This window comes from Poecilia mexicana, unplaced genomic scaffold (assembly GCF_051168715.1).
Source record: "Poecilia mexicana isolate PSO_F unplaced genomic scaffold, ASM5116871v1 scaffold_1, whole genome shotgun sequence".
Classification (NCBI taxonomy): domain Eukaryota; kingdom Metazoa; phylum Chordata; class Actinopteri; order Cyprinodontiformes; family Poeciliidae; genus Poecilia; species Poecilia mexicana.
The window spans coordinates 14300185-14325134 of NW_028263370.1; the positions used below are offsets into that span (position 1 = coordinate 14300185).

The window sequence follows — 24950 nt, forward strand, 5'->3', positions numbered from 1 at the left end:
GAAGCTTGACATAACAGAGCAGGCAGTCTCCTAATGACTTAACCACATCAAGTCTTTCTGCTCCATGCTGTTCACCCTCCCTTCATCTCTCCCTTCAGGCACCAACCGTGGCTAGAACATGGTGAGTCACGTTAGAACAAAAAGCTCCATTCAAAGCAAGCATACACACATTTACACACACACACACTCCTGATCAAACTCTAGCCAGACCGCCTTTTAATAACAACTCCTTCTCCTCTTTAGCAACCTACCAGCTGCCCCCCTCTATCACCAGGCAGAAACTGATCAACCAGACCAGATCAAGCCAGTCCAACAGCTCAAGTCATCATGTTGGTGCCGCTTCCTAAAATATGACTGAAGCCAAACCTCCCGAGGTCTTCCCACCGCATCACATGGTGTGCCGCTTGTGCACCTACATGTGAATATGATCAAATGAAGGAGGAGAGCGTAAGAACGACAGGATTAAAGATAAAAAAAAAAACACACACATGCAAGCCAAACATATTTTAAAGCAATATGACTTCCTTCCTGAAACAAGGCCTCGGTTGCTTTTTTAGTCCCACATGACACACCGTCATGATCACTCACTGGCTTTTTTCACAAGCCTACGCTCAGGTCAAAGGTGACATTCACTTTACAGGCTCCCTTTGAATTATTCTGCAGTGAAACTGCTTTCATCAGGCAGCCAAAAAGGTCCGGTTTACTGAAGTCTTTTTTTGTTTTTCTTTTTTGGCAATATATGATTGTACATCATGAAATACAATTTTAATATGTGGGTAGAGTTCCTTTCTGGTTTATTCAGTCCCAGACAAACTCTCATTCAGGCACCCAGAAATGACTAAGCAGAAATAAGGTATTAATATCACTTATTTGTTTTAAAGTTTGATGTTCAGTGAAGTAGGAAATGCAATTTTATAGAAAAACTGAAAGGTGAACTGAATTGGGTGATTTCCAGCCTGATTCACCCAAATCTAGGTTTTTGACATCTGTCAATGCACCTCACTAAGCGCTGCCGTATTGTACAGACAACACTCATTGGTGTGAAAGTTGTTCCCGACAGAAGACTCAGTTAATTTAAGCCTTTTTCAGAATCGTTGATGCGTTTCAAACAAATGCACAGATTTAAACTGTGAAACTGAATTTTATTCAACTTGTCGAGATGTCTGGTTTATTCACAAATCGGCTTCAAAACTCTGATGTGGGAGGAAACTTATTTTATTAAGAAGTATCTGCTGAAAGTGTCAGAGTTCGTTAAGGTTTTAGTGCTATATTTTTTATCTTTATCTCAGCAAATATCGGTGAATATTAATACCAATGTTAACTAGCTGTACAAGCAAAATTGGTTGGCAACAATAATGACTTATTAAATTTCTTTATTATACATTTGAGAATCATGTCTTTCTGACATCACACACCATGAGCTGGGCGCTTTGCAACCAATAAAAAGTATAAGAAAAGAATTTCAGACAGCATGCAATTAATAAAAAACTTTCTATGCCATGTTTTGGAAAGGTATCAGCACAGAGTTATTTTATGAGTTGAATATCTAATAAAATAAAACAACCAAAACAAAGGACAACATGGGAAAACCCTAGGCAGAATGGAGGTAGGCAAGAAGATGATCCAACAGAGAATAACTGAAGGAGAGGAGATTAAATACTGCGAGTCCTGATTACTGCATGAGAAACAGATGGCTTATTGGAACTGGTTGCAGGTGAGAAGGAAGAGCAAACAGGCAGACCGAGGGAAGGAGGCTAATAAACGAAGCTGAAAAAGAAGTATACAATGACCAAAGGGAAAAGACTCGACACTAATAACACACTCAAACACCAAGCGAGAACAAAGAAACTAAAGATGAAGGAATTAACTGGCAAGGCGAGATATAAGGTTAAGTAAATTAACAAGGACATAATCAAAATATATGAACACCAGTGAAAATGTAGAAAAAGCACCCTAACCTTTAATCACAGCACTATAGCATAACTAGAAGAAGAGAAATGACACACAGATATGAGGAGAGGTGTAACAGTAACCCCTGAGAGAGAGTTATCCCAGATTACAAGATCGCTTATTGGCAAACATAGAAAGCTGTGGCATATAATTGGGTCACAGCACAAGATGTACCAATGCTTGACGACACATCTTTTGATCTCTTTAGATTTTTTTTTTTTTATGGGACTACAGTGGTCGTCTAACAGTGGCTGGACCCTGTGCTGTTTCAGAAGAGATAAAGTGTGCTTATAATAGGAAATGAGAGAGGCATCTCTCAAGAGATTATAAAGTCATATGAAGTGAATTAGCTTATATATATATATATATATATATATATATATATATATATATACACACACACACACACACACACACACACACACACACACACACACACACACACACACACACACACACACACACACACATCTTTAGGGTTGAATTGCATTTAAATGTCTGCTAGTGTCTTTCTTTCTGGAGTTTTCATGTTTACATGTCAGAATGGATTTCTCTTATTACCCTGTCTTCTTTCATTTGAACATATTTATAAGTGGTTTTCAGTTTCTTATATATACTTCATGCACTGGTGACTTGGTTTCCAGGTTTCGTATTGTGGGTCTTGTGTAGTTGTTAAATTCTGACACATTACGCTGAAACCCTCTGGGCCTGAAGTCAAAGCCCAGTTGTTAAAAGACAGATGAAAGATGAGAATGCTCTACAAGTTTCCTGTAACCGACAACAGAAACCCATGGATTTGCTTTACATCAAACGTTGAATCGAAAACTGTTTTCTTCTGATGTTGTTGCTGCAGGAGGAAAATACATATTTCATATCAGATACAGTGAAAGGATCATAAAAGTATAAAGCATCTTATGAAGAATCTTATAAAAGACACGGAGTACAATAGACACAACTTTGGTGGAGCGCGCACGCCAGTTTTCTTTGTTTCTAAGTTCACATAAGTACATTAATCTTTCAGTGTGCCACCCTTAAAACAATAAGTATTTGTGAAAGTGAATTTCAAGCTCAGCAAAAAAAAAATTCAGTGTAAAAAGATTGCATGAGTCACTTTGGTTTGATGACTCAGGTAGCCCCACGGATGTAATTTATTGGGAATAAAATAATTTCATTTCTTGTTAGGTCCTGCTCTTACCTACTCACCGTGTTGCTCCCAACCTGTGTACCGTGACTGCAGTATAAATTTTTGTAGGACTTGGGCCAGTATTCACACAAACAGTGTGTGCCAAAGTAATGGCTCCGCATATTAAGAGTCTGAGTCATACATTAGCAAGTTTCCCATGTTTATACTGTAATAATAAGTTCATAACGAAGCAGTTGATTTATTAATTTAACAGCTATCTCCATCCAAACTTTCAAAGTTCAAAGATTTCTAATGAAACGAGGCATAAAGTAAAGGTAAGAAGTAGCTTGTGTTTTATTTAACAGCTGAGGTCATTTACCTGGAAAATGGATTTACTGTGCATTAATGTTGCCTCCAGGGTGTGGGAAGGCTCGCTATTCAAAAATCAAATTGATTATTCAGCATATTTGCCTGAATATTAGGAATATGAAGGCTTGAGGCCATGAATTATCCCCGAGGGAAACTGTCAACCCTCGATATCATTGGCAATTATTCAAACATATCAACTCTCCATTAATGGCATCCATTCCTGAAGGGGAAACTGTCTGCACATGCTCTCTTGCCTCACAATGACAACAACAAAAAAAAAACATTCACAGTGATTTAAAACACTTTTATATCAACCAGAAACATCAAAGAGCTTCAAATGGGCTGCAGAGCATGTTCTCATTCACATGCATTAGCGCTGTGACTCAGAGCTATTTCAGAAATGTCCCTGAGCTCCACGAATAGCGGAGGAACAGTCGACCGTGTATTTACACAGGCTAATTTCCAGAATCACTATCATGATCTAAGGTTAAAAAGTTATAGACATAAATTACACTACTGTTTACTTTAACTGTGAGTTTCTGACCTGAGGCGACTAACTTTTCCCTTTTTTCGCTCTTTTAGTAGAACTCACAACTTAGTCGTATCTCAGCTTAGTGCTGCACCTGGAATGGAAAAAGTGTGGTGGGGAAATATATTGGAGATGTTCTTGCTTGCGCTACATGCTGATTCATTCATCATAGCAGAACTTACAGAATAAAACTGATTAAAAGTCTTTAGTTTCATAATTTAATTCGACGACAGCAGCCTTAAATGTAATATTTCGAGCTGATGAGAAATCGGCATCTTGTGATCAGAAAATAAGCGGAAAGAATTGTCCATAAAAATCCATCATGTCAACAGTGGATGTGCACCACATCCACAGCTGCCTCTGTTGCTCCAGGAAAAGTACGTACATTTTTTTTTCATGAATTTTTATTGCTTTTTGATGGAAAATAGAATAACCTTTGATGCCACTTGAAAGATAATAGACAGCTTGTTCAAGGAAAAAACTGCATGACCTACCGCTGAGAAAGCAGCCAACTAACCAACTTTACTGAGCTAAAATATGGGAAATGTGGTGAGTTTGGAGGCAGAGGCTGGGCAGCAGAGCCATTATCATGCCAGCGGGGTTTTTTTTTTCAGCTCAGTTACAGCTGCAAATGTACTTGTATCATGAACATCTTCCACTAATGGGCTGTCCAACAATAGCCTGATAGAAAAGGCATACAAACAGTGTTACAAACAACAATGAAAAGAGATCTATGTGTCTAACTAATCCATCTTATAGTTTTTAATTCACAATATATAACAAATATTTTAACACCTGTTTTAGAAATGGGGGAAAAAAAATCTCCAACCTCCACTAATCCATCCATTTATTGTCTTTTGCTTATTCGAGATTAGGTTATTTGGGGTAACAGTTCCACCAGGAAGTCTATTTTAGTTACTTGTATCAGGGATCTTGTTCTTTTAGTCATGATATATAAATTTCATGACCATACGTGACGGTCGGAACGTAGACAGAACAGTAAATCTTCTGGCTCAGCTTTTTCCTCACCTGAACAGACTTGACACATGTCAATCTATCTAAGCATGTCGTCCTGCTTCCTCCCACCACTCATGAACAAAACAGCAGTATACCTAAACTCCTAAGGTCAAGGGAGAGAATAAACTCTCAATCAGTGGGAGCAGCCTGCGTTTTTCTGACCCAGAACCACAGTTTTGGACTGAGAGAGAGACCTACTGTCATACTCGTAAGCAGCTGCTGACCCTTTCTATCACATGCTGAAGGGTCACGGCTTGAGATGGCAACAACATCACATGATCAGGAATGAGAAGTTCCCAAATCAGACGCCATCCTCTCTATGACTAGGTCTTGAGATCTTGTCCATGATCACCACAAACAGAATCGAGAACAAGGGACAAAATGATCCAATTTAGTACAGAAGAAATAGACAGCCGTGTGACACCTCTTTGCTGTTGCAGCAAAAAGTCCTTTGTAAGACGTGATCATCTCTCTTGTCTTCTCCAGATGGACAAAACACATGTGGGCTAGACCGCCAAACATCAACAAACTCTGATTGGAACAACGTATTTGTTTGATCACCATGGGTGAAAAAATGGATGGCAACATATTTCAGAATAACATTCACGTTGGGGGTTCATCAGGTTCTATCATTCCATCATGTTTGGACCATCATACCAAAGCTTCTTTGTCAGCATAACATTTTTGGCTATATTGTTCAGGCTGGGATTTTTAGGCTTCAATCAAAGAACCTGGCTGACCAACAAGCAGACAGGGTGACATTCCAGCATTATCATTTCCTGAGGTCCTGTCAGTAGCATTGCTCAAAAAGATAACACAGCAAGCTGTGAAATAAGCCTGTAGTTTGTACCACAGTCATACAGAGCTGCACAGTGGGTCAGTGCAGCTTTGGTAATGAGCAGCAGGCCCTTGGAGAGTTTAAATGTCTGACTCTACACAGTTTCAACACGACTTTCCTTGTGGAACCAGACAGAATTGTCAGACCATTATGTTAGCTTATCTGTGGCACCGGTTGCATCATGTGCAGCACTGGTCCCAGAGTGATGCAACCATCTCCCTCAGTGTGCAAAAATGACATACTTACAAGCTCAAAGAGCGGGGACACCGGAACTGTTTGAAAAGGGACAACAGCAACGATATTATCCATTTTCCTTCAACATTTGTGAGTAATGTGTAAAACACTTCTTAGCGCCTAAAAGGATCCTGACCCAGATTCAGAACCAGATGCCTGAAGACAACTGTGTAGACCTACAATACGGCGCAAAATGGCAGATTATTGTAAGAATAAGGTGTGGTGTGAACAGGAGCCATGACAAAAAATATGGAGCTCTTCAAAATCAAACATGACTCATCGCCGGACCTGTTGCACCACACCCTACCCCCCCACTCTATACTGACTCGCCCATTCAGATTGGTTGAAGAGGCCCGCAAGGGGGGTTACAATTTCACCAAACCCAAGAGAATTGGCCCACACCAACTCTGAGTCACAGAGGAATTTCCCAGACTGGTTTTTCACCAAATACAGTAATTCTTACTTTCAGCTTCCTGCTGGAGATTTGTTGAAATCAAGAAATCTAGGTCATTTGCAAAGAGGCCTGCAGGTTTTTTGTGTCTCTACAGGCACGCCTTAAAGCAACATGAGTCATTTAGACGACAACAGTTTGTTTTTTCTTGTGTTAGAATAACTATGAGATGTAGTTTTCGAGTCAACCAACAATTAATCATCTCCCGCCTGTATTAGATATTTGTGGTCAAATGCACCAATGTGTCAATCTTAACAAACAAGCAATCCGACAGACGGGACGACCTGTGACAGTGTCTTGGGGGAGGACAGGACAGGAGCCTGTAGCGGAGGAAGTGAAGACAAAAGCATATCTGCTTCTGGAGGTTTGCAAATTTTTTTTTCGGCTGATGTGTGAAGGATATCAGAACGGGAGCGTGGGTTCCTGAATGCATCATAGAGGAAGTTAGAGTCTGAGCTGTGTGAGCATTGTGAAACTGTGTGATTACAGGCTGCAGGGCAATGAGTTGAGGCAGTGTTTGATGCTAGTCTTAGTACCAGGCTTCAAACAAACTGTCAGTCAGCTTCTGTTTAAGGCATGGAAGCCCTCTAAAACACACACACACACACACACACACACACACACACACACACACACACACACACACACACACACACACACACACACACACACACACACACACACACACACACACACACACACACATTTCTGCCCACCCGCAAACAGTACACACTCCGATGCACACACTGCTTCCTCAGTGTGGTCTGCTTTTTCCAGCTCACACATGGACTCCTACCAATACTGACCACCAAATAAAAACGTCTGTAAGCTGAGACACACATGCTGACCAATGCATTAAACACTTGTGCACATATGCAGCACACAACAGTTACACTGAGCATGCAGACAACAGAAATGTCAAATAATGCAGCATGCACACAAAGACACACCTACAGGATGCACATACTACACTTGCCTATAATCATAAGGAGAGCTGACTAAACGGATGTAACGAAGGTATTTCCTCTTCAGCATGGAGAGTTTACCTCCAGCGTTACACACACCTGTATTTTTATTTGTGTTATTTCTAAGACTGACCAACTATCCATTGGCGTTTCTGTCTCCTTTGGATTTAAGAGTACAATGTGGGTAAAAAAATAAATGACAAAATAGCAAATTCAGAAAGAAGAAACAAACATTTGAAAAATCTAAATTTTCACAACGTAAAGCTGCAAACATTATTTTTCAAACACCTTCCATGCAGTCAAATTTGAAGCCAATACATACTGTAGGTAAAATATATGCCATAACACTGAAAGATATTTTCAGTGACAATAACTACCATTTACTATATATTCACTTGACCTCAAAAGCTTTAGCAGGCTCAGCAGATATAAAATGACATAGAATAATGAAGTTTGTAAGTCTCACTGTAAAAAACAGCATTTTTTTTTTCTGTCTGGTGCATTTTTGGTGAAAAAGTTGCTTATTATTTGATTAGTAACTTTAGGTGAACAGAGTCTCCAGAAAGTGATCTCAAGCAAGTAAATGTTGAAGAACAGGGCCAGCAAAACGACTCCTAGAAGCACTTATTTTCACAAAAAGGCATTCAAGTAACTAGTTACTACGCACTTCTTCACCTACTTCTTGTGTCGCCTCAGAGACGGGAAGTGGCCCAAGCTTTCTTTGACAGTGTGGAGTGTAGAGTGATGAAACACCATACCTCTCTCTTAGTTGTTGCTGTACACTGCCAGTCAGTTGTCTGAAGAAACACTTTGTCCAAGCTAGAAGACACAAAAAAATTCGACCACTTAGATGTGTTCCTGATCACTCAAAACGTGAACAATCAATATCTAGAAACCTAAAGGAATCAATCACCCCTACATGCATTATGTCTATAAAGCTGCTGAATGGCCCAAGCAATTTCAGTAGAATGAAATATTATATTAGGAGGCAGTTTTGTTTATGCTTGAACAAGCACTTTATAATTTAATTCAAATGCACCAAATACCCCAAGATTAACAGTTTACTTTAAATAGTTTACAAATTTAGCAAAAATGAAGATGTAGTTAAATTAAAGTGGTTATATAACCCATCCATACACTCGTTGTACGCCTGTGTATTCATGCTGGGTCTCTGATACTTATTTTCAGCTGTAGATTTTATTCCGGATTAAAATGTACAAGGGTCCAATAAGTTCCTTGTGGAACTCCTCCGAACCATTTCCAACTTTTTTCTTTTTTTGTTCTTGCACAATGCACCAACCCTCAGCCCACAACTCTCCCACTTGTACACTCATGCATGAGCAACAGTGCACATAAAGTCAAGCATACGCTCATAAGTACATGAACCATCAAAGAATAATTTGCAAATTCGTCATTTTCCTATGGGGTGGGAAAAAAAACACACCACAACATCCTTTCCCCCCCCCCAAAAAACAACCATATTTATGTTTCATTCTTCAGTCAAAATGTCAAATGTCTTTTTGCTGCTTGTTACAGAACAGCAAGTAACAAAAATACAAATATACTCCAAATTCCATGTGGGGTCTGTCGGACCAGATAAGCTTGCAAAACCTGTTCCCATTTTTTCATAGATTTTTTTTTCCCCCTCTCTGAATCCACTTGAAAACAGATATCCTGATTCCAGCTGAGCCTCTATTGTGAGATGTAAGAAACATGACAAAAAGATCATGTCTCCTAATGATAAAATGAACTTTATCATCCTAATGAAGCATTACTACTAGAAGTATTTTGTACATGCCAGCTGACAGCCTTGACAGGGTCCAGGGTAAAATTATCGTAGACAATCCTCCCACCTACGGCCTTCAGTAACTTTTAGAAAATTAACTAATATCTGCTCTGCACGTTGGATATTTTAGTTTCCTTTTTGGAAGAGGTTATAAATTAGATTCTGCTGTAGAAAGCTAGCAGTAATAAATAATAAGTTAAAAGATTTGCATGAAGTTATAAATTACACTTATATAAGTAATAAGTTATACTTATAATTTAAGCATCACAAAATTGGACTGTTTTTATTTTTCTTTATTTTTGAAAAGAAAATCATCTTGACCATGATTTGATGGTTGGCCCAGTTCTCCTCCTCTGTCAGTGGCTGTGATTTTGCACATGTTCAGTTGGATGTCTTTACAACTGAAACCCCCCGACTGGGATCTCTGGTGCCACTCTTATGGGTGCAGGCCCTCCAGATTCAGAATGACGGTGTTAAAGTACCCAGCACAGCAGTATGATACCATTCAATCTAATGCTGTAATCTAACACACAGAGGCAGTGCCAAGTAACTCAACCAGCGCTTCATGAACAAGTCAGCCATCTCTGTTTGACCACACTTCTCATTTGCGATTACGAACTGATCAGACTTCTGCATAAACTGTACAATGTGATGAGGAGGTCAAAAATGTCTGACAGTACGATCAGGAGCTTTTACGTGTTTTACATGTTGTGTATGATCTCTTGTGTTCTCAACACGAAGACAGAGTCCGCTAGAATATCCCACAAATATCTGTTTCTATGAGTAATATTAGCGTCAGACAGCAGAGCGTTTGTAAGAGCTTCAGCTAAACAAAAATGGGAAAAAGGAGGTCTGGAAAAGGAGAAGGAAAACAGCGATCATAGTAAAGACAAACACAAATATTTCAAGTTACCGACAACAAACTATTATAGTATTATCCACTGAGCAAAAGAGAAACACATTTGTTCAGAGGGCAGGACAGAAAAACAGAAGCAGCCTATTTTAAAGGGCACAGATAACAAGAATAAAGAAGCAGCGAGGCTGATGATTCATTTTGAAACTTTTCATTCAGTTTTCAGAGTAAATTGCTTTGGACTTTGCCCTTTATTTTCTCGGTTAAACAAAAATACATTTGAAGCAGGAATGTCCTGATAATTTATATTACCTACAATGTGCTTTTGCTTTCAGGGCTGTAAGTGTTTATTTACATTTTTAAAATATTCCTACATATTAAAAAAATGACATTTAAATATTTACCAGTAAATATAAGCTCAGAAAGATGTTATAATTGATGACATATTGTTATTATGAGAACCTTAAATTTACCTTTGAATATAGTGAAAACACAACAAATTAGAAAAAGGTAATAGAAACATGCAAAATGTGTGTGTGTGTGTGTGTGTGTGTGTGTGTGTGCGTGTGTGTGCGTGTGTGTGCGTGTGTGTGCGTGTGCGTGCGTGTGTGTACGGATTTAATGACTTTTTCAAACTTTTGCACAATTTTATTAACTTCTGAAAGATACTTGTCTCATTTTTTATCAGAATAAAAATTGGTGAGCGTGTGTGGACGTGTGTGTTTGTGTGTGTGTGCGTGGGTGTGTGTGTGTGCTTGTGTGTGAGGGTAGCTTTGAACAGCTTTTAGTTAGTAACATTTTTTATTTTGTTTATTCTGCTTATTTCAGAAAATTTTCTCAAAACTATGACAGAATGATACAAATATAAATAATAACTCATCTTCTTTTTGATTTACAAATACGTTTTATCTTGAATAAAAATTTTTCTGAGTAGCTATTTTTTTGTTTTCTAAAACATCCGTTAACCACTAGCATGATTAAAATTTTAATCTAAATTATTTGCAGATAAAATTGATATTAATTTATTGAAAATAAATAAGAGCAATGCCACTGGTTATGGCTGAGCTAAAGAAAAACTTTAGAACAGATACATTCCAGATTTATGCAGTGTGTTGCACTGAAAACTAACAGCACAAATCAACATTATCCTGAAATAAATCTTTGTTTTCACCACATTTTCTTTTTATTAAACTGTTGCACTTTTCTGTTTTTTACATTGCTTGGCAGAAACTCTGTGTTTGAAACTGATTCCAGCACGACGACACAGCACATGGTCATGTTTTGAGTTAGAAACATGGGTCTGCTTGCTCTATCTCCAACTTATCTTTGTCTCTTATTGGAGCTCACACATCTGAAAATGCTTACAGTCTTAATCCGGCCAAATTTTTCAAGAGGACTCCTCAGTCTGCTTCACTCCGTTTTTATCAAACTCGGGCTTGAGCTTTGGCCACAGGGAATGGCGCCAAGCACATTTCTCTGAGTCATCCCGGAGGGGGAAGAGAGGGCGGAGGGGAGGAAGAGCAGAAAGAAGAAGAAGGAGGGGGAGTAGAGACAGGAGGTGGCAAGTCCAGAGTTTCCCTCTTGCTCTTGCAGGCAAAAGGCCTACGCTGAGCAGCAAGAGGCTCAGAAAACCGTGCTCCATTGTTTCAGGGCCTCTGGCAACAAGAGCCTTCCTGAAACTCAGCAAAAAGCGATCACACACACACGCACACACACACGCACACACACACGGGAGAAATGCCAAAACACTGCTCAGTCACTCAGCTGCCAGGACGGTGGGGAGCTGTTGTGTGGGAAGTTTAGAACTTTAGGAGGAAATGTTGTTTCTCTGCCCAAAGGCAGAAAAATCACTGGTAAAGCATCCTTAGGAACATTTGAAGCTGCATAAAGTGTTTATACAGCATAAACACTTTATGCTCTTTCAAAGATTATGCAGAAGAACCTGGACTTATCAACAATCCCCCGTACACTGATCCATGTGTCAACAAATGCCACCCTCCACAAAGATTTTCTTTTCTCTAAATACCCCTGGATAAAATCTAGTGCAAGCAACTGCGTTCATCTATCCCTTGGTGTAACTTAATCATTAGAGAACAAACATTAAAACCAAACGACAGACCAGAGGCTGCAGAGATCCTCAACTCACATGGTAGAATCTGCTGACAGGACAACTGCAAGATGTGCAATACACACATGTGACTGTTTGGAAAATTGGCAATAAGTAACGGACTGCTGAAGGAGAGGCATCCAATTTAAAGTGGAACATTTAACACTGCACATAAAACTGAATACACCGTCCCAAAGGTGGAACGTGGGAGAGGCGGCATCATGCAGTTGAGAATCCTGATGGGACTGATGGGTAGATTAATTATGCTAAATACACTGGAATACTGATAGAAATCCTGTTGGAGGCTGCTAAACACATAAAATAGGCAAGGAGTTTCACCTTCCAGCAGGACAACGTGTAGTTTGGTCCAGTCAAAGTCCAAACTGAGAAACAACGGCAAGACTTCAGAACTGATGTACATAGATTCTCTCCATCCAGTCTGATTGAGCTTGAGCTTTGAAAAAAGAGTGGGCAAAAACATCAGTCTGCAGATGTGTTAAGTTGGTAGGGAAATAGCATAAAAAAAGACTTGCATTCTGCAAGGGGTTCTGAATAAAGATGCACGACTCAGAATTTTATTTGCAAAAAAATATCTGCGACTTCACAATTGTGCACTACTTTGTGTTGGTTTACTATGCTAATAAAACACATTAAAGTTTGTGATTATACAAAAAGTTCACGGTTTAGGAACACTTCTGCAAAGCACTCTGTGTGTGTTATCTCGAGAAACACATGACAATGGAAGGAAGAAATTAGGAATAGCAACCTATAATTACATAATAACAACCTCCAGTACAGTGAATCACACAACAAAGAGAATGTGATGATCAAGTTTTCCTTCTTCACCTAAACTGTCATTTTAGTTGGTGTCTTCCCTAGAAATGTCTGCGCTCGTCTATGGAGAGATGTCAGTGGGTTGGGCCCCTGAAACCCAGGAGCTAAAGGTGCTACCGAGAAACAATCCCATGTGGTTTCTAAGAAGCATCAAAGTCCTTCTGAAGAAACATTGTCGCTTATTTTAAAATCTTTTTCTAGTATCCAGCATCTTAGAAAAAGCCATTAAATCAACTTGGCGGCTGCGAGAATCAGTGAGGATCGATGATTGATGAAGTTAAAGTCTGTCGAATGCAGATGTTGGTGTAAATGACGTTCAACATGACCCGGGAGGAGATGGAGAACAGCTTAAAATGGAGAAGTGCAGCTTGCAAGGTCTCTTCACTCCTTGTCTTGGACTCTGTTCAAATATCCTGCAGGTTCTCATGACTTCCCCCCCATGGACCTTTCAGGCAGCTCCAATGTTTGTTTTCTACTCCAGCATGGGGACAGACTTGGACAAGGGTGACAGCAGGGTCTATTTTCTTCACCTGGAAGCTCTGGGTCGGAGGGGAGGGAAACTCAAAACTGGTTTTGCCCACTTCTTGGAAACGCTCAAGCAAGTGGGAGGCCCCGCTGTCAGGGAAAGGGGCAGAAAGTGTGACAGGGAGCGCGCAGCGAGACCAAAGCCTCCGACCAGCAGATAAAGGAAATGTGTTAATGCACGGCTGGGCTTGTTTATGCTGTGACCCGCGTTTGTTTACATGCATGCGACGGAGAGGATAATGGAATGGTAAAGAGCACGTGCTGGAGCCATAGGACTTGCTGATGCCCACGAAGATCTGTTTACACTGAGTGCCCTCGATGACCCGCCCTCCCCAAGAGGATGCAGGAAGCAGTGCCAACACTCACACGTACACACAAGCCCACACGGACGAACACATCATCCCAGGCGCATATCTCAGCAGACATAGATACAGAGCGTCCACAGGCACCTGTTAGAAACATATGGGGGAGTGGAAGGGGTGCTCAGTTTCACACACGGCGTGCATATACGGTAGCTTGCAAAAAGTATTCCTATCCCTTGAACTTTTTCCCATTTTCTCACGTTACGGCTACAAACTTCGATGTAATTTAAAAGGACTTTAAGCAACAAACCAAGTCGATGAGGGTTCTCGCATGTTTTTACTAATAAAATCTGAAAAGTGCGGCGTACATTTTTAATCAGCCCATCTGAGTCGATATGTTTTTAGGACCAAATTTTGCTGCAATTACAGCTTTTTATTAGCTTGTTAAGCTAAATATTAGCTTACTTAGCTTGTTTATCTCCACCTTTGGTGTCCCTGAGGAAGACAAACATCCCCAAAGCATGGTGCTGCCACCACCATGCTCTCTACCTTGGGGAGGGTGCATTCAAGAGGATAAGCAGTGTATGTTTTCCCCTACCAGGTATTTAGCCAGGGTATTTGGCCCTGGTCAACCTTAAATTTAACTTATTCAGGCTCATATGCTTCTACTAACTGCTTTTAAAAACTGCTTATATGAGAGGTTAGAACTCTCCTGGTCTAAATAGAGACACGAAGGGACAGGTACAAGAAGGGAAAAATATTTTAGCTTCAATAAGAAACCCCTCAAAGATGCTCAAAATCAAACATATTAATAACTCCTTAGTCCCAACTCGGTTTAACACAATTTATACATAATTAAATTTGTTCTACATAGATGTAGACATAACCTCCATCCATATCAAGATAAAGAAATCGATCCATTCTGTTCAAAAAGCGAGAGCACATTTCCCTCTAATGCATCCAGTCAACTAAATCACATGCCAGCCGAGCACATATCTGAGACCAACTTTGTTTTTCTTCACTGATGATATGTGACACACTGCGTTCAGCCAACCATGCTGAAAAACAATCATGCAATTTATCATATTTTACAGGAATGCTCCACTTATTTCAGAATGTTGAATCATTTCTGGAGGTGTACCTTCTAATCATCAGAGCATTCTGCACTGAAACTTTTCTCGAGGGTGCTTTCTGCTTCAACAATTTGGACATACCGGAGTAGGAAAAGGGGGATTTATCCAATCTTGGGACATACAAAATACAAACCTTAGAAAAAATTACAAGGAAGGAGGAATGAATGGTTGGAGGAGAATGGATGATAAATCAAACTAGAAGATAGTTTCTGTTTTATTTTTATTTCTTTTACTTATCCAAGCCAAGAAAAACAAATCTGATCAGGAGAATTATAGAAAAGGAGTTGCACTGAATTTTTGTAGGCCAACAGAAAGCTTATAACTGGTAACTCAGAGAAACTGTGACACCATAAGAAGAAGTCAAGAGTGGAAGAGGTGAATGTGATGGTGTTGTTCAAGGACAGTAAGACAGTGGTGAGGTGTGCAGCGGGAGCCACTGATAGGTTCACTGTGCTGATGTGATTACATCAGGAATCAACTTGGAGCTCCTTTTGCTTCACAAGGTTGATTTATAGGTAAATAGACGAGGTCAAGAGGTTCACGGATGACATCATCATCTGTAGTAGAATTGACATCATGGAGAGGCGGTGGTACACTTTGAAGAGAATAAGAATGAAACTCAGTTGAAGTCAGATGTGCGTGAACCAGAGTAAGACTGGGGAAATAACAAAGATGGAAGGAGTAGAGCCACTAAAGGTGGGTGAGTTTATTAGGCCAAAGGACAGCAGGATCTGAACTTCTAATCTTGGGGGCAGACTAGTCGACACTTTAGTCATTAGACATTTGAGACTTGAATTGCATTTAACTTCTCAAACACCTCAGACTTGACTTCAGAAAAATGTTAATATCTCAGGCATGGGTAGAAGGGCGAAAGTGGCTATACTGAGCAAAGAATGCTGAATATGTAGCTGCCAAGGAGGAGCAAATGAGGAGAGCCACAGAGAGAGTTCATAGATGTACAAGAAGTCAATGCAACTATTTTTAGATAACAGCTACACTGGAACTTGGATCAATTTAAACAAATCACTAAGGCGAAGAGGAACAAAAAAAAGAGGAACTGACTAAATAAGAAGCTGCACTAGTATGTTAACTAAAATAAAGGTGGCTCTACCAGACATGAAACTGCACACAAAAGAATGTGGGAGGCTCTGACTGCATCTCGTTTGTCAAGTGGGTGGACAAACTTGCCTTTTCACAGCTCTACACTTGAAATTTACGGCACTGCCTAGTTTGGTTCACCGTCACACGCGCACAAAACAAGCAATGGAAAACAAAAACGCACACACGAGAAGACATGCAGCAGGGAGAAAAAAGCTGCAGAGGACTGTGGGACTGGGATGCTAACAAAATAGTTGTTCTCCAAAATAAACCATTTAATCAAAGCAAAACGTAGCTCGTTTTACCCAAGCATTTATTCCAAGGGTCAAATTAGTATAAGAAGTGACTCGCTGCATGGATACAGCAACATTATCGGTAAACATTAATGCCTCAATCAGCAAAAACAATCTGTCACTTCCAATCTATTTACAGAGTAAAGCAGAACATGCTCTCTTCCATTCAAACTGTTTGATATTTTTGTAAAATGTCTACAAATCTTTACAGATCTGTGAAGACCAATCCCATCCAGCCTACATTGCAACAGCGCTCTGCTACTCTGGCACTAAATGTAGGATCCTGTCACTGTAAAGTTTGTGGGAACAGACAGAGCTCTGCTGCATCAAAATGAGCACCATCCCAGCCCAAAGTCACCTATATTAGCAGATCTCTCCTGTTACCAGTCTCAGAGCTAAGAGGTGTGAAAGGGCTGCTATCTGTATCTTCACATTTAGCCTCCAGGCATGAAACCAATAGCCCGTCTCCTCAGCCTCAGCAGAAAGCTAACGAGTGCAGATCTTTTAGTTCCTCTCCGCTCGCCACTCATCAGCTCTGGTGCGTTCTCATGTCTGGACAGAAGGACTTTTTAGCTTGTCTGTTATTTTTCGGTCACAAATCATCTTCAGACACGTACATGTCCACTGACTCACCGACATACTTGTCTGGCACAGTGATTAGATGTGATCTGCCTCTGATGGCCGTCACGGATAAATATAAACCCGCAGCCTCGTCAGATGAAAGAGAAAATACAGTGCCTTGCAAAAGTATTTACACGTCTCGAGTCTTTCACATTTTCTCACATTACAGTAGAGCAATGATCAGAGGACCAGGTGAGAGAATCGTGGTAACTCTGGAGGAGCTGCAGAGATTCACAGCTTGAATCTGCTGAAAGGACAGCAATTAGCGCAGTCCACAAATCTGATTTTTACGAGACCATGATAAGGTAATCCCCTGTGAAAATAAACCTGCAAGCCACACGGCGGACATGGCAAACATGTGGAACGAGGTATTCAGATTAACAGAAACTGAGATGAACTTTCTGATCTACGTCTGAGGTGCTATATTTGGTGGAAAATCTAACACTATACATCATTCTAAACATGGTTTTAGAAAGTTAAGGTACAAAATGTTTCTGCCACCGCTCTCTTATGGGTTAAAATAAAACCCCAGACAAATACTTGTCAAGAGCAATTTAATTTTTTTCTTTTCTGGCTGCATAAGGCAGCTCTGCCCTCTGCCTTTCTTTACTGGTTTCAGTGGACCACCATCATTCACCTTTCTCTTGTCAACCAGGGTCTTGTTGACCTTTCGGCAGGACAACGGCATCATCTCACAGGTAGAAGAGTACAGTGGAATGGTTTAGATGTGTTAGAATGGTCCAGTCAAAGTCCAGACATATCTAAATTAGAGTTATTGGCAAGACTTGAAATTTACTTTTCATTTTGCTCTCACTGAACTTGATCTACTTTCCAAAGAGGAATGAGAAAATATATCTGAAGAATAAACCAAAAGACTTGGAGTAGCAATTGTAGCATACACTGCTGACTCTACAAAGTTTTGACTCAGGAGGGCAAAAAAAAAACCCATCACACTTTATTTCCATTTCACAATTACTATGTGTTGGTTTAACACATAGCATTTTAATAAAGTACATTGAAGTTGGTGGTTGTAACAAAATGTGAAAAGGATCAAGAGTTGTGTGTTTATGCTGTACACAAGATACACAGAATATGTAATGTATAATATGTACATTAACTGTAAATATGAAGGGAGAGTTAAAGTCTGCCCTGATGACTATGTACAGAGGTGTGTTCTGTTAATGGCAGATCAGGTCTGTTATTGAGCATGCAGCCCCAAAATTAAAGAGAGAAGTGCAAGTGGGACAGACAAGCATCAGAACAATGTTCATAAGCAGCCTCATCTTCTCTCCTGCGTTCTCCTCCCTTCAGTCTCCTCTGTCTTCTGCCACCCAGGGGAAGCGAAGGAGGTCACCCACACCTACAAGCACTCAATCAACCGGCAGGCGTCCTTGCTTGTCCTGAATATGGTGCCCGCTCCCCCGTTTGTCTGCCAAGTGTACTCCCAGCCCGCTGCCACCTCCCTGCACCTGGTGCCAGGTTACAGAGCCACAAGCGCAGAGGTGCAGCTCCATGAAAAACACAGCTCCGTCTGTCTCACAGCGAGCTTAACAAACATTCACTATAGGTTTTCCAGATGGTAATAATGTGGCAATAATGGGAATGTACCTCATTGTCATCTTTAACCATTATGGTTTTTGATAATACAACCATGGAGGCATAATCAAAGTTAGAAATCTGAGTTTTCACTGAAAATTCATTAAAAAAAATATTTCAAAGAATTTGGTAAAATTGCATCATTCATTAATTTGCCAACACCGTTGGTATTGCTCATCAGTTCAGTGGATTCTTATATATATATATTACATATATATATATATCCTAACTATTTGCACTAAATGATTTGTGAGAAGTCTGAATAGCAATAGCAACATGAAAGAGTTTAGCAGAAAACCTAGGACCAATCAGGATCATATGATGGTGATAGTAATGTTAAAAGTGTTGGAACCGGGAGTGAACAAAAAAAAACAAAAAAAAACCACGACTGATGGAGACATTCTTTAAAATCCTTATTTGACACAAACAAATCAAGGTGAAGCTGGCGGCTCGCAAGTACCAGATACTGCAGGGATGCAAGAGAACTCACAGGAACACAGATATCTCTATCAGCTGTGACAGTCGGGTCACATTCCTTTGTTATGTGCTGTTACCACTGTGAATGCAACAGCAGAGATGGCTCTGATGACCGCAGCCAGAAAAGGCTTGGACACAGAACGCAGGGGCCAAGGCAAACAAGGGAGGAAGATGGGCTAAAAAAGAAAAAAAGGGCAAGTTTTTTTTCTGAATGGATGGCAGACATGTTGTAAAACCTTGGACTTAATCATGTATTAGCCTGTTTCAGCTGGGAGACTGGACGTGTGTGTCTGTGTGTGTGTGTTTGAGAGAGGAAAAAAAAAAGGGAGAGGCAGACAGAGACAAGAAAGTGAAAGTGATTCATCTTTAAAAGGGCAGATTCCTGGTTGATGTATGGTGTCTGTGTGTGTGTGTTGCACAAACAGGCGTAGGAGGTGTTAGCTGGCTAGCTACAACTCATCTTACTTCTCCACAGAGAAATGTGGAGAAAGAGGATTCTAGGTTCTGCCTGTTCATCAAAGACATGGAGACGCTGATGCACAAACGTCTCTCTTCCCTTCCAGCCCTTCCAAACAAACACACCAATGTTTAGCGCTTGGCTTACGCCAGTAGTGATCTCTCAATGGACCCCATATGGATCTCGGTGAGCTTAATAAAAAAAAATGTCAACTGTTTCTGAGAATGCAGTCTGAATCCAGTGTAAATCCGGATGCCAAGCATGTCTTGCCAAAAGTAGTGACGCTTTCCTGTCACCTAGCCAGATCTTATCAACATAAATGTCAAAAATTAAACAAACACCTGTCAGCAGCCACATAAACAGGATATTAAAAACTGCTGATTAGACTAAGTATTTACTGAAACACTAAATCTTTTAAATCCTGATCCGCATATTGCATATTGAGCTAATAAAGCAGGATGCATACATTTGAAAATAAAAACAAAAAAACAAAATAAATAAATAAATCAAACTTTGACACAATCATTACCTGATACAAATGAATTGCAACTTGAAACCGAAAAGCACGGATTAGTTTTGCCTCTGGGACTCAACATCTACAGCAGGCCCAGGACTGTGTCCCCCAAGGCAAGTTGGGGTAAGTTTGTGTATAATGCTAACACAAAAACCAGCTTGTTACCAGTGTTGGTTGAACTTTTCCAGAGCTGACCACTGATGATGTGTGTGTGGTGATCATGGAAATATAAAGGTGTATTTGTGGAGTGGAGACTGTCTGGTTTTGCTTCACAAAGATAAAGTCACTGGGTCTCTTCTATGCTTTTTGCTGATGATGTGGTTCTATTTTGTATAAAAGTTGAATCCTCTGGCTCTCAACAGGGTTTTGTTTGTGCTGACTTTGGACCGCTTCTTTGTGTTTCCACAACCTCAAGTTCTGGCGATGGCCAAGTGGTTGTTTCTTAGCACCAGCTCTGACCTGGGCAGGAGGAAAGAACAGTTTTTTTGTTTGTTTTTTTTTTCCATAAACTGGATGTGGGATGTGAAGACCAACACCCATGTAAAATACTGTGGGCACCATATTATAAACTCTGCAGTGAGTTTGATGTGATCTGCCTTATGCAAGACAAAACAAAAAATGTTAATTAAAAAAAAATTAAAAGTTCAGATTAGCTCCCTGTCTGTTATTGTCTGCATGTTTATTTTAATTGCATCCATTACAGAGTTTAAGGAAATCAATAATGAAGCTGTGTTTACAACCAGTATTTTCAACTCAATCAATTATAATAATTAGTCTATTATAATCATCAGGTTAACAAATCCTGCTGTAAAAAGTCATCTACCTGCTTCTTGCAGCGCCGCCGGTGCTGAACAGATGTGCTGGTTGGGACGGTGAAGAGTTCACAACCATTGCTTATTTGGTTGGATAAACTGAGTATGCACAAAAAATCTGAATTAGGAAAAGAGGAGACTATCACCGAGATGTAATGACATGGTTCAGCGTTGGCTCTACGGCTGCGGAAAACCAAACCAGAAGCAGATAGAACCGGCTCTATCATCAGCTGCTTTGGTGGAAAAAAAACCCTAAACAGGAATTTGGTGGACTGACTCAGCTGTTCAGGTATCTCGGCGTCTTGTTTTCCAGTGACGGTGAGATGGAGCAGATCAACTGGCAGATCGGCGCCTTGCCTGTAGTAAAGCAGTCACTCACCTTTTCTGTCTTAATGAATAAAGAACTGGGCAGAGAAGTCAAACTCATGGTTAGGTCAGTCCACAAATGTAATTACAGTTTAACAAAATGCTTCAACCCAAACAGAATTTATGGCCTGAAGCGCTGCGGGTTTTATTTTTTTCTAAATTTCATGGAAAAGTATAATTAAACGCCTGCTAATGCTTCACAGATTATCTGTCTCATAATGCACTACCATGGCATAGTGACTTGTTATTCTTTTATATATATATATATATATATATATATATATATATATATATATATATATAAAGTTACATACTGCAGCTTTAAACTAACAATTAGTTGATTCCAGATTCAGTCTTTGTTTTAGAGAACTGGATTTAAAACAAACAAAGTCCAGCTGTTACAGTAAGGTGTGCTTCGCCAGAAAGACACACAACAAAAAATTCCCAACTAACCTCTGCAAGGTGAGAGCAAATGCAGTGGAATGAGATGACAGTCGAGCCCCTTCAGCTCATACAGAAGAGAGAAATTGCAACGCAATTTGGACTCATCTGTCAACTGCCGGAAGGCTTTGACTTCAATTCAGCATAAAATATCTGTGATGCAAATTCAACTAGAGCCTGCAGGCAGATACTCCTTTAGGGAGATCCCCCGCTCCCTCTATCTCTCTGTGAGAATTATATCATCTAAGAGTCTCACCTTATACAAATCAGCTGCGTGTTTCCGACTGAAGCCCTTTACAGTTTCTCCTTCCTAACTCAGCTGTGACTCTCATCCCAGTATGACACCAGACAACTGCCTGAGAAGGTGTGAGAGGAGATGTCAGAGAGATAGCGGGAGAGAGAGAGCACATGCAGAAACCCTGGCAGAGTCACACTCCTGCTCCTCCAAAGACTAGCAGTACATCAACGTGTTAATTCAATAAAAGCCCAGCCACAGAGTGTAAGCCTCTTAATAAGCAGCGAGACTCTCTGTTTCCCAGTCTCTTGTCACTCCACAGCTTCCACTCAGCCACCTATCCATCTGATTTAGCTCCTCTCTGCCACGCCAGGATGCCTCCCTTGCCAGGTTTACATATTTTCTCCTACCTTCCTATTTATCTCTCCTTCAATCTCTCATGGCCACCTCCTCCCTCCCCCCTGTGTCAGGAAGAGAGGTACATACGGATGGTGCTAGAGAGACTCTCTCACACCATCCATATGTACCTCTCCTCGTGTCTGCAGGGTGCTTGTTATCCAGCACCTATCCAGACATTCCTCGGCTGGGAAGCCAGACAGCCAGACACACAGCCGTGCAGACAGACTGACAAAAAGGGGGCCAGAGCGGAGGACGGACTGACAACCGGTCAGTTACCACACAGCAGGACTGACAGGCAGAGAGGGAGGTGTGTAAGGGAAACAAAGCAGCAAGAAGGAAAATGTCTCAAGAGCCTGCAGGTTGCCCGGGCAGACAGGCAGGAAGTGTGTCTAAACAGTACTAAAACATAAAGGATGATAGACACAGGCAGATGAGTAGGGGACAGACAGGTAGGTAGGCAGGCGGAATCGCCAGACAAGCAGGTCGTCACAGGCTGGTGATGCGTTGCAGCCGGCTGAGCTACAAGCCCTGCATCCCAACAGGCCAGAGGGTCAGCGGCTGTGTGGCTGACGAACACTGCCTCTGTCTGGGCCCGCTGCAGAACTACAGGCATCAAATGGCTGCGTATGAGTGAACTCGGCATGGGTCCATTACCTGAGTAAAATATTACGGTTTCACATTGTTTGTAATGCAATGACAAAATATCTAGAGCATTAACTAATATGTGGAATTCCTTTCCTGAAGACTGGAAGCTGATTCCAGACTGGCACATTTTTAGATTAAGGCTGAAGGAGTGACTTGTAGTCATGGCTAACAGCGCCATGACTCCGTGATGGGTTTTTTATTCCATTGTGGTCTGTTTTAAGTTAATTTTAGAATTTGTGTTATGCGTGATATTTTATCTTATGTTGTGTTTTTCTTTTAAGCTGTTTTTTGTTGTTAAAGGCCCATCTGGGGACGCACGTTGCAAATTAGCTAAGACTATAAATGTTATAGCGTTCTGTATTTGTTTATGCTTAATACTTGTCCCCATGCAAATAAGCAATAAAGAAAGAAATATGTGACTGCCGTTAATTAACTGGATGGATGGATAACATAACCAGCGGAGCTTAATAACCCTTATGCTAAAACATCAGTTATGTTATCTATAACATGTGCTGTTTTTTTTTTATTCTGACACATACACTAAAGCAAAAATAAAAACCAGGTGAATTCTGTAATAGGTTTCAACAACATAACAGACCAGTGTTTGCTTACTTAGACAAGGCAAAGTTAGCTGTTAAATTAGTCAGGCGTTCTGCTGACTCCCTGACCAAATGCCAAATGTAGCTTTTGCAAATGTGTAAAAATCAGTGCAAATCAGTAATTTTAATTAGCACCAATATTTATTTCTAACAGAAAATGTGAAACTGGCTGAGGGAAGAAGAAATGTGCTGACGTTTCAGAAAGTCAGAGAGGCCGAGTGAAACACTAAGGACATGACAGTATTGTTCAGAACCAGAGAGTCGAATTACTGCTTTATCAACATAAGAAATAAAAAGGCGTTTTACTGAACCAAACTCTACAGTCAGTTAACCTTCACCAATTTCTTCCATTGTTATCTTTTTTATGTTGGTATCAGTCCCTTAATCTGCCTCAATCTGAGGGACATAAAGTAACAGCAAGTAATGATTCATGACACAACCATCTTGTATGGATGGTCCTGAAAGCTCAAAAGTAAAAAATAAAAAAATAATGGCAATCAAGTTATGTGTAAGGAAAACTTTTGAAGCTACAAATTGCTTCCCTGCAGGGAGGAATTCTGGGAAAACATTAGCAGTGGCACACAGACAGAGGGCAAGAGGCATCAATGGAACTGCCAGAACAGCTGGTCAACACACCAGGTACAGGATGATGATGATTATGAGGGGGAGGATGATAAGGGTTATTAAGCTCAGCTGGTTTAGGAAAATATTAGTCAGGGCAAGTTCACAGCCACAAAGAGGCAATGTCCTTTACACTTATTCACACCCTTGGTAAGCATGCTAAAAAAAAAAATAAAAGTAAAAAAAACAGTTTTTGACTGCATTTAGAAAAGTCCAGCTTTTACTTTAAAAACATTTACGCAGAAGGTAAAAACTCCTACATTAAGAAATAGGGCATAACTTCATTTCAACAGAATCAACAGTGTCATTTTATTTAATTGCTGTGACGACTTTGAAAACCCCCTTTTTATTTCGAACATGACAGAAATTAGTCATCTTCTATAACATTTCACAAGGTTGGAGCATACAGATTGTAGAGAGGGGGTCTTTGATCTGCAGATCGACCAGGGTCATGGGTCTTCCCTCGTGCTATTCTTTTCAGCTTTTACAGATTTTAGTACAGTTTAGATCTGGGAGATGAGATAGTCATGGAAAAAAGCTAATTTGTTGAACTGTGTGTGTGGATTTTACCATAAGCTTTGTTAAAAATATATAATTGGTTACGCCATCCAGGGGTCTTTGGCGGAGGAATTGGCCCACAGCATCACGGAGCCTTCGCCTTACCCAGCAGCAGCCATTAGAAGCTTTTGTACATATACACCTCTTGTTTTATACCAGACGTACCTGGTAGCTGAAAAACTCAAAGAATTGTCTGACCAAA

General features: G+C 40.4%; 1 protein-coding gene across 1 annotated transcript in view; it reads right to left on the reverse strand.

Moving 5' to 3' along the window:
* The window catches only part of LOC106914990 (uncharacterized), a 64730-nt gene that overhangs the window by 27837 nt on the left and 11943 nt on the right, over positions 1 to 24950 (reverse strand). The window contains exon 3 of the mRNA XM_088005020.1: positions 8235 to 8295. Within this exon, the coding sequence (XP_087861146.1) occupies positions 8235 to 8295 (61 nt within the window). The remainder of the gene's footprint in view (positions 1 to 8234; positions 8296 to 24950) is intronic.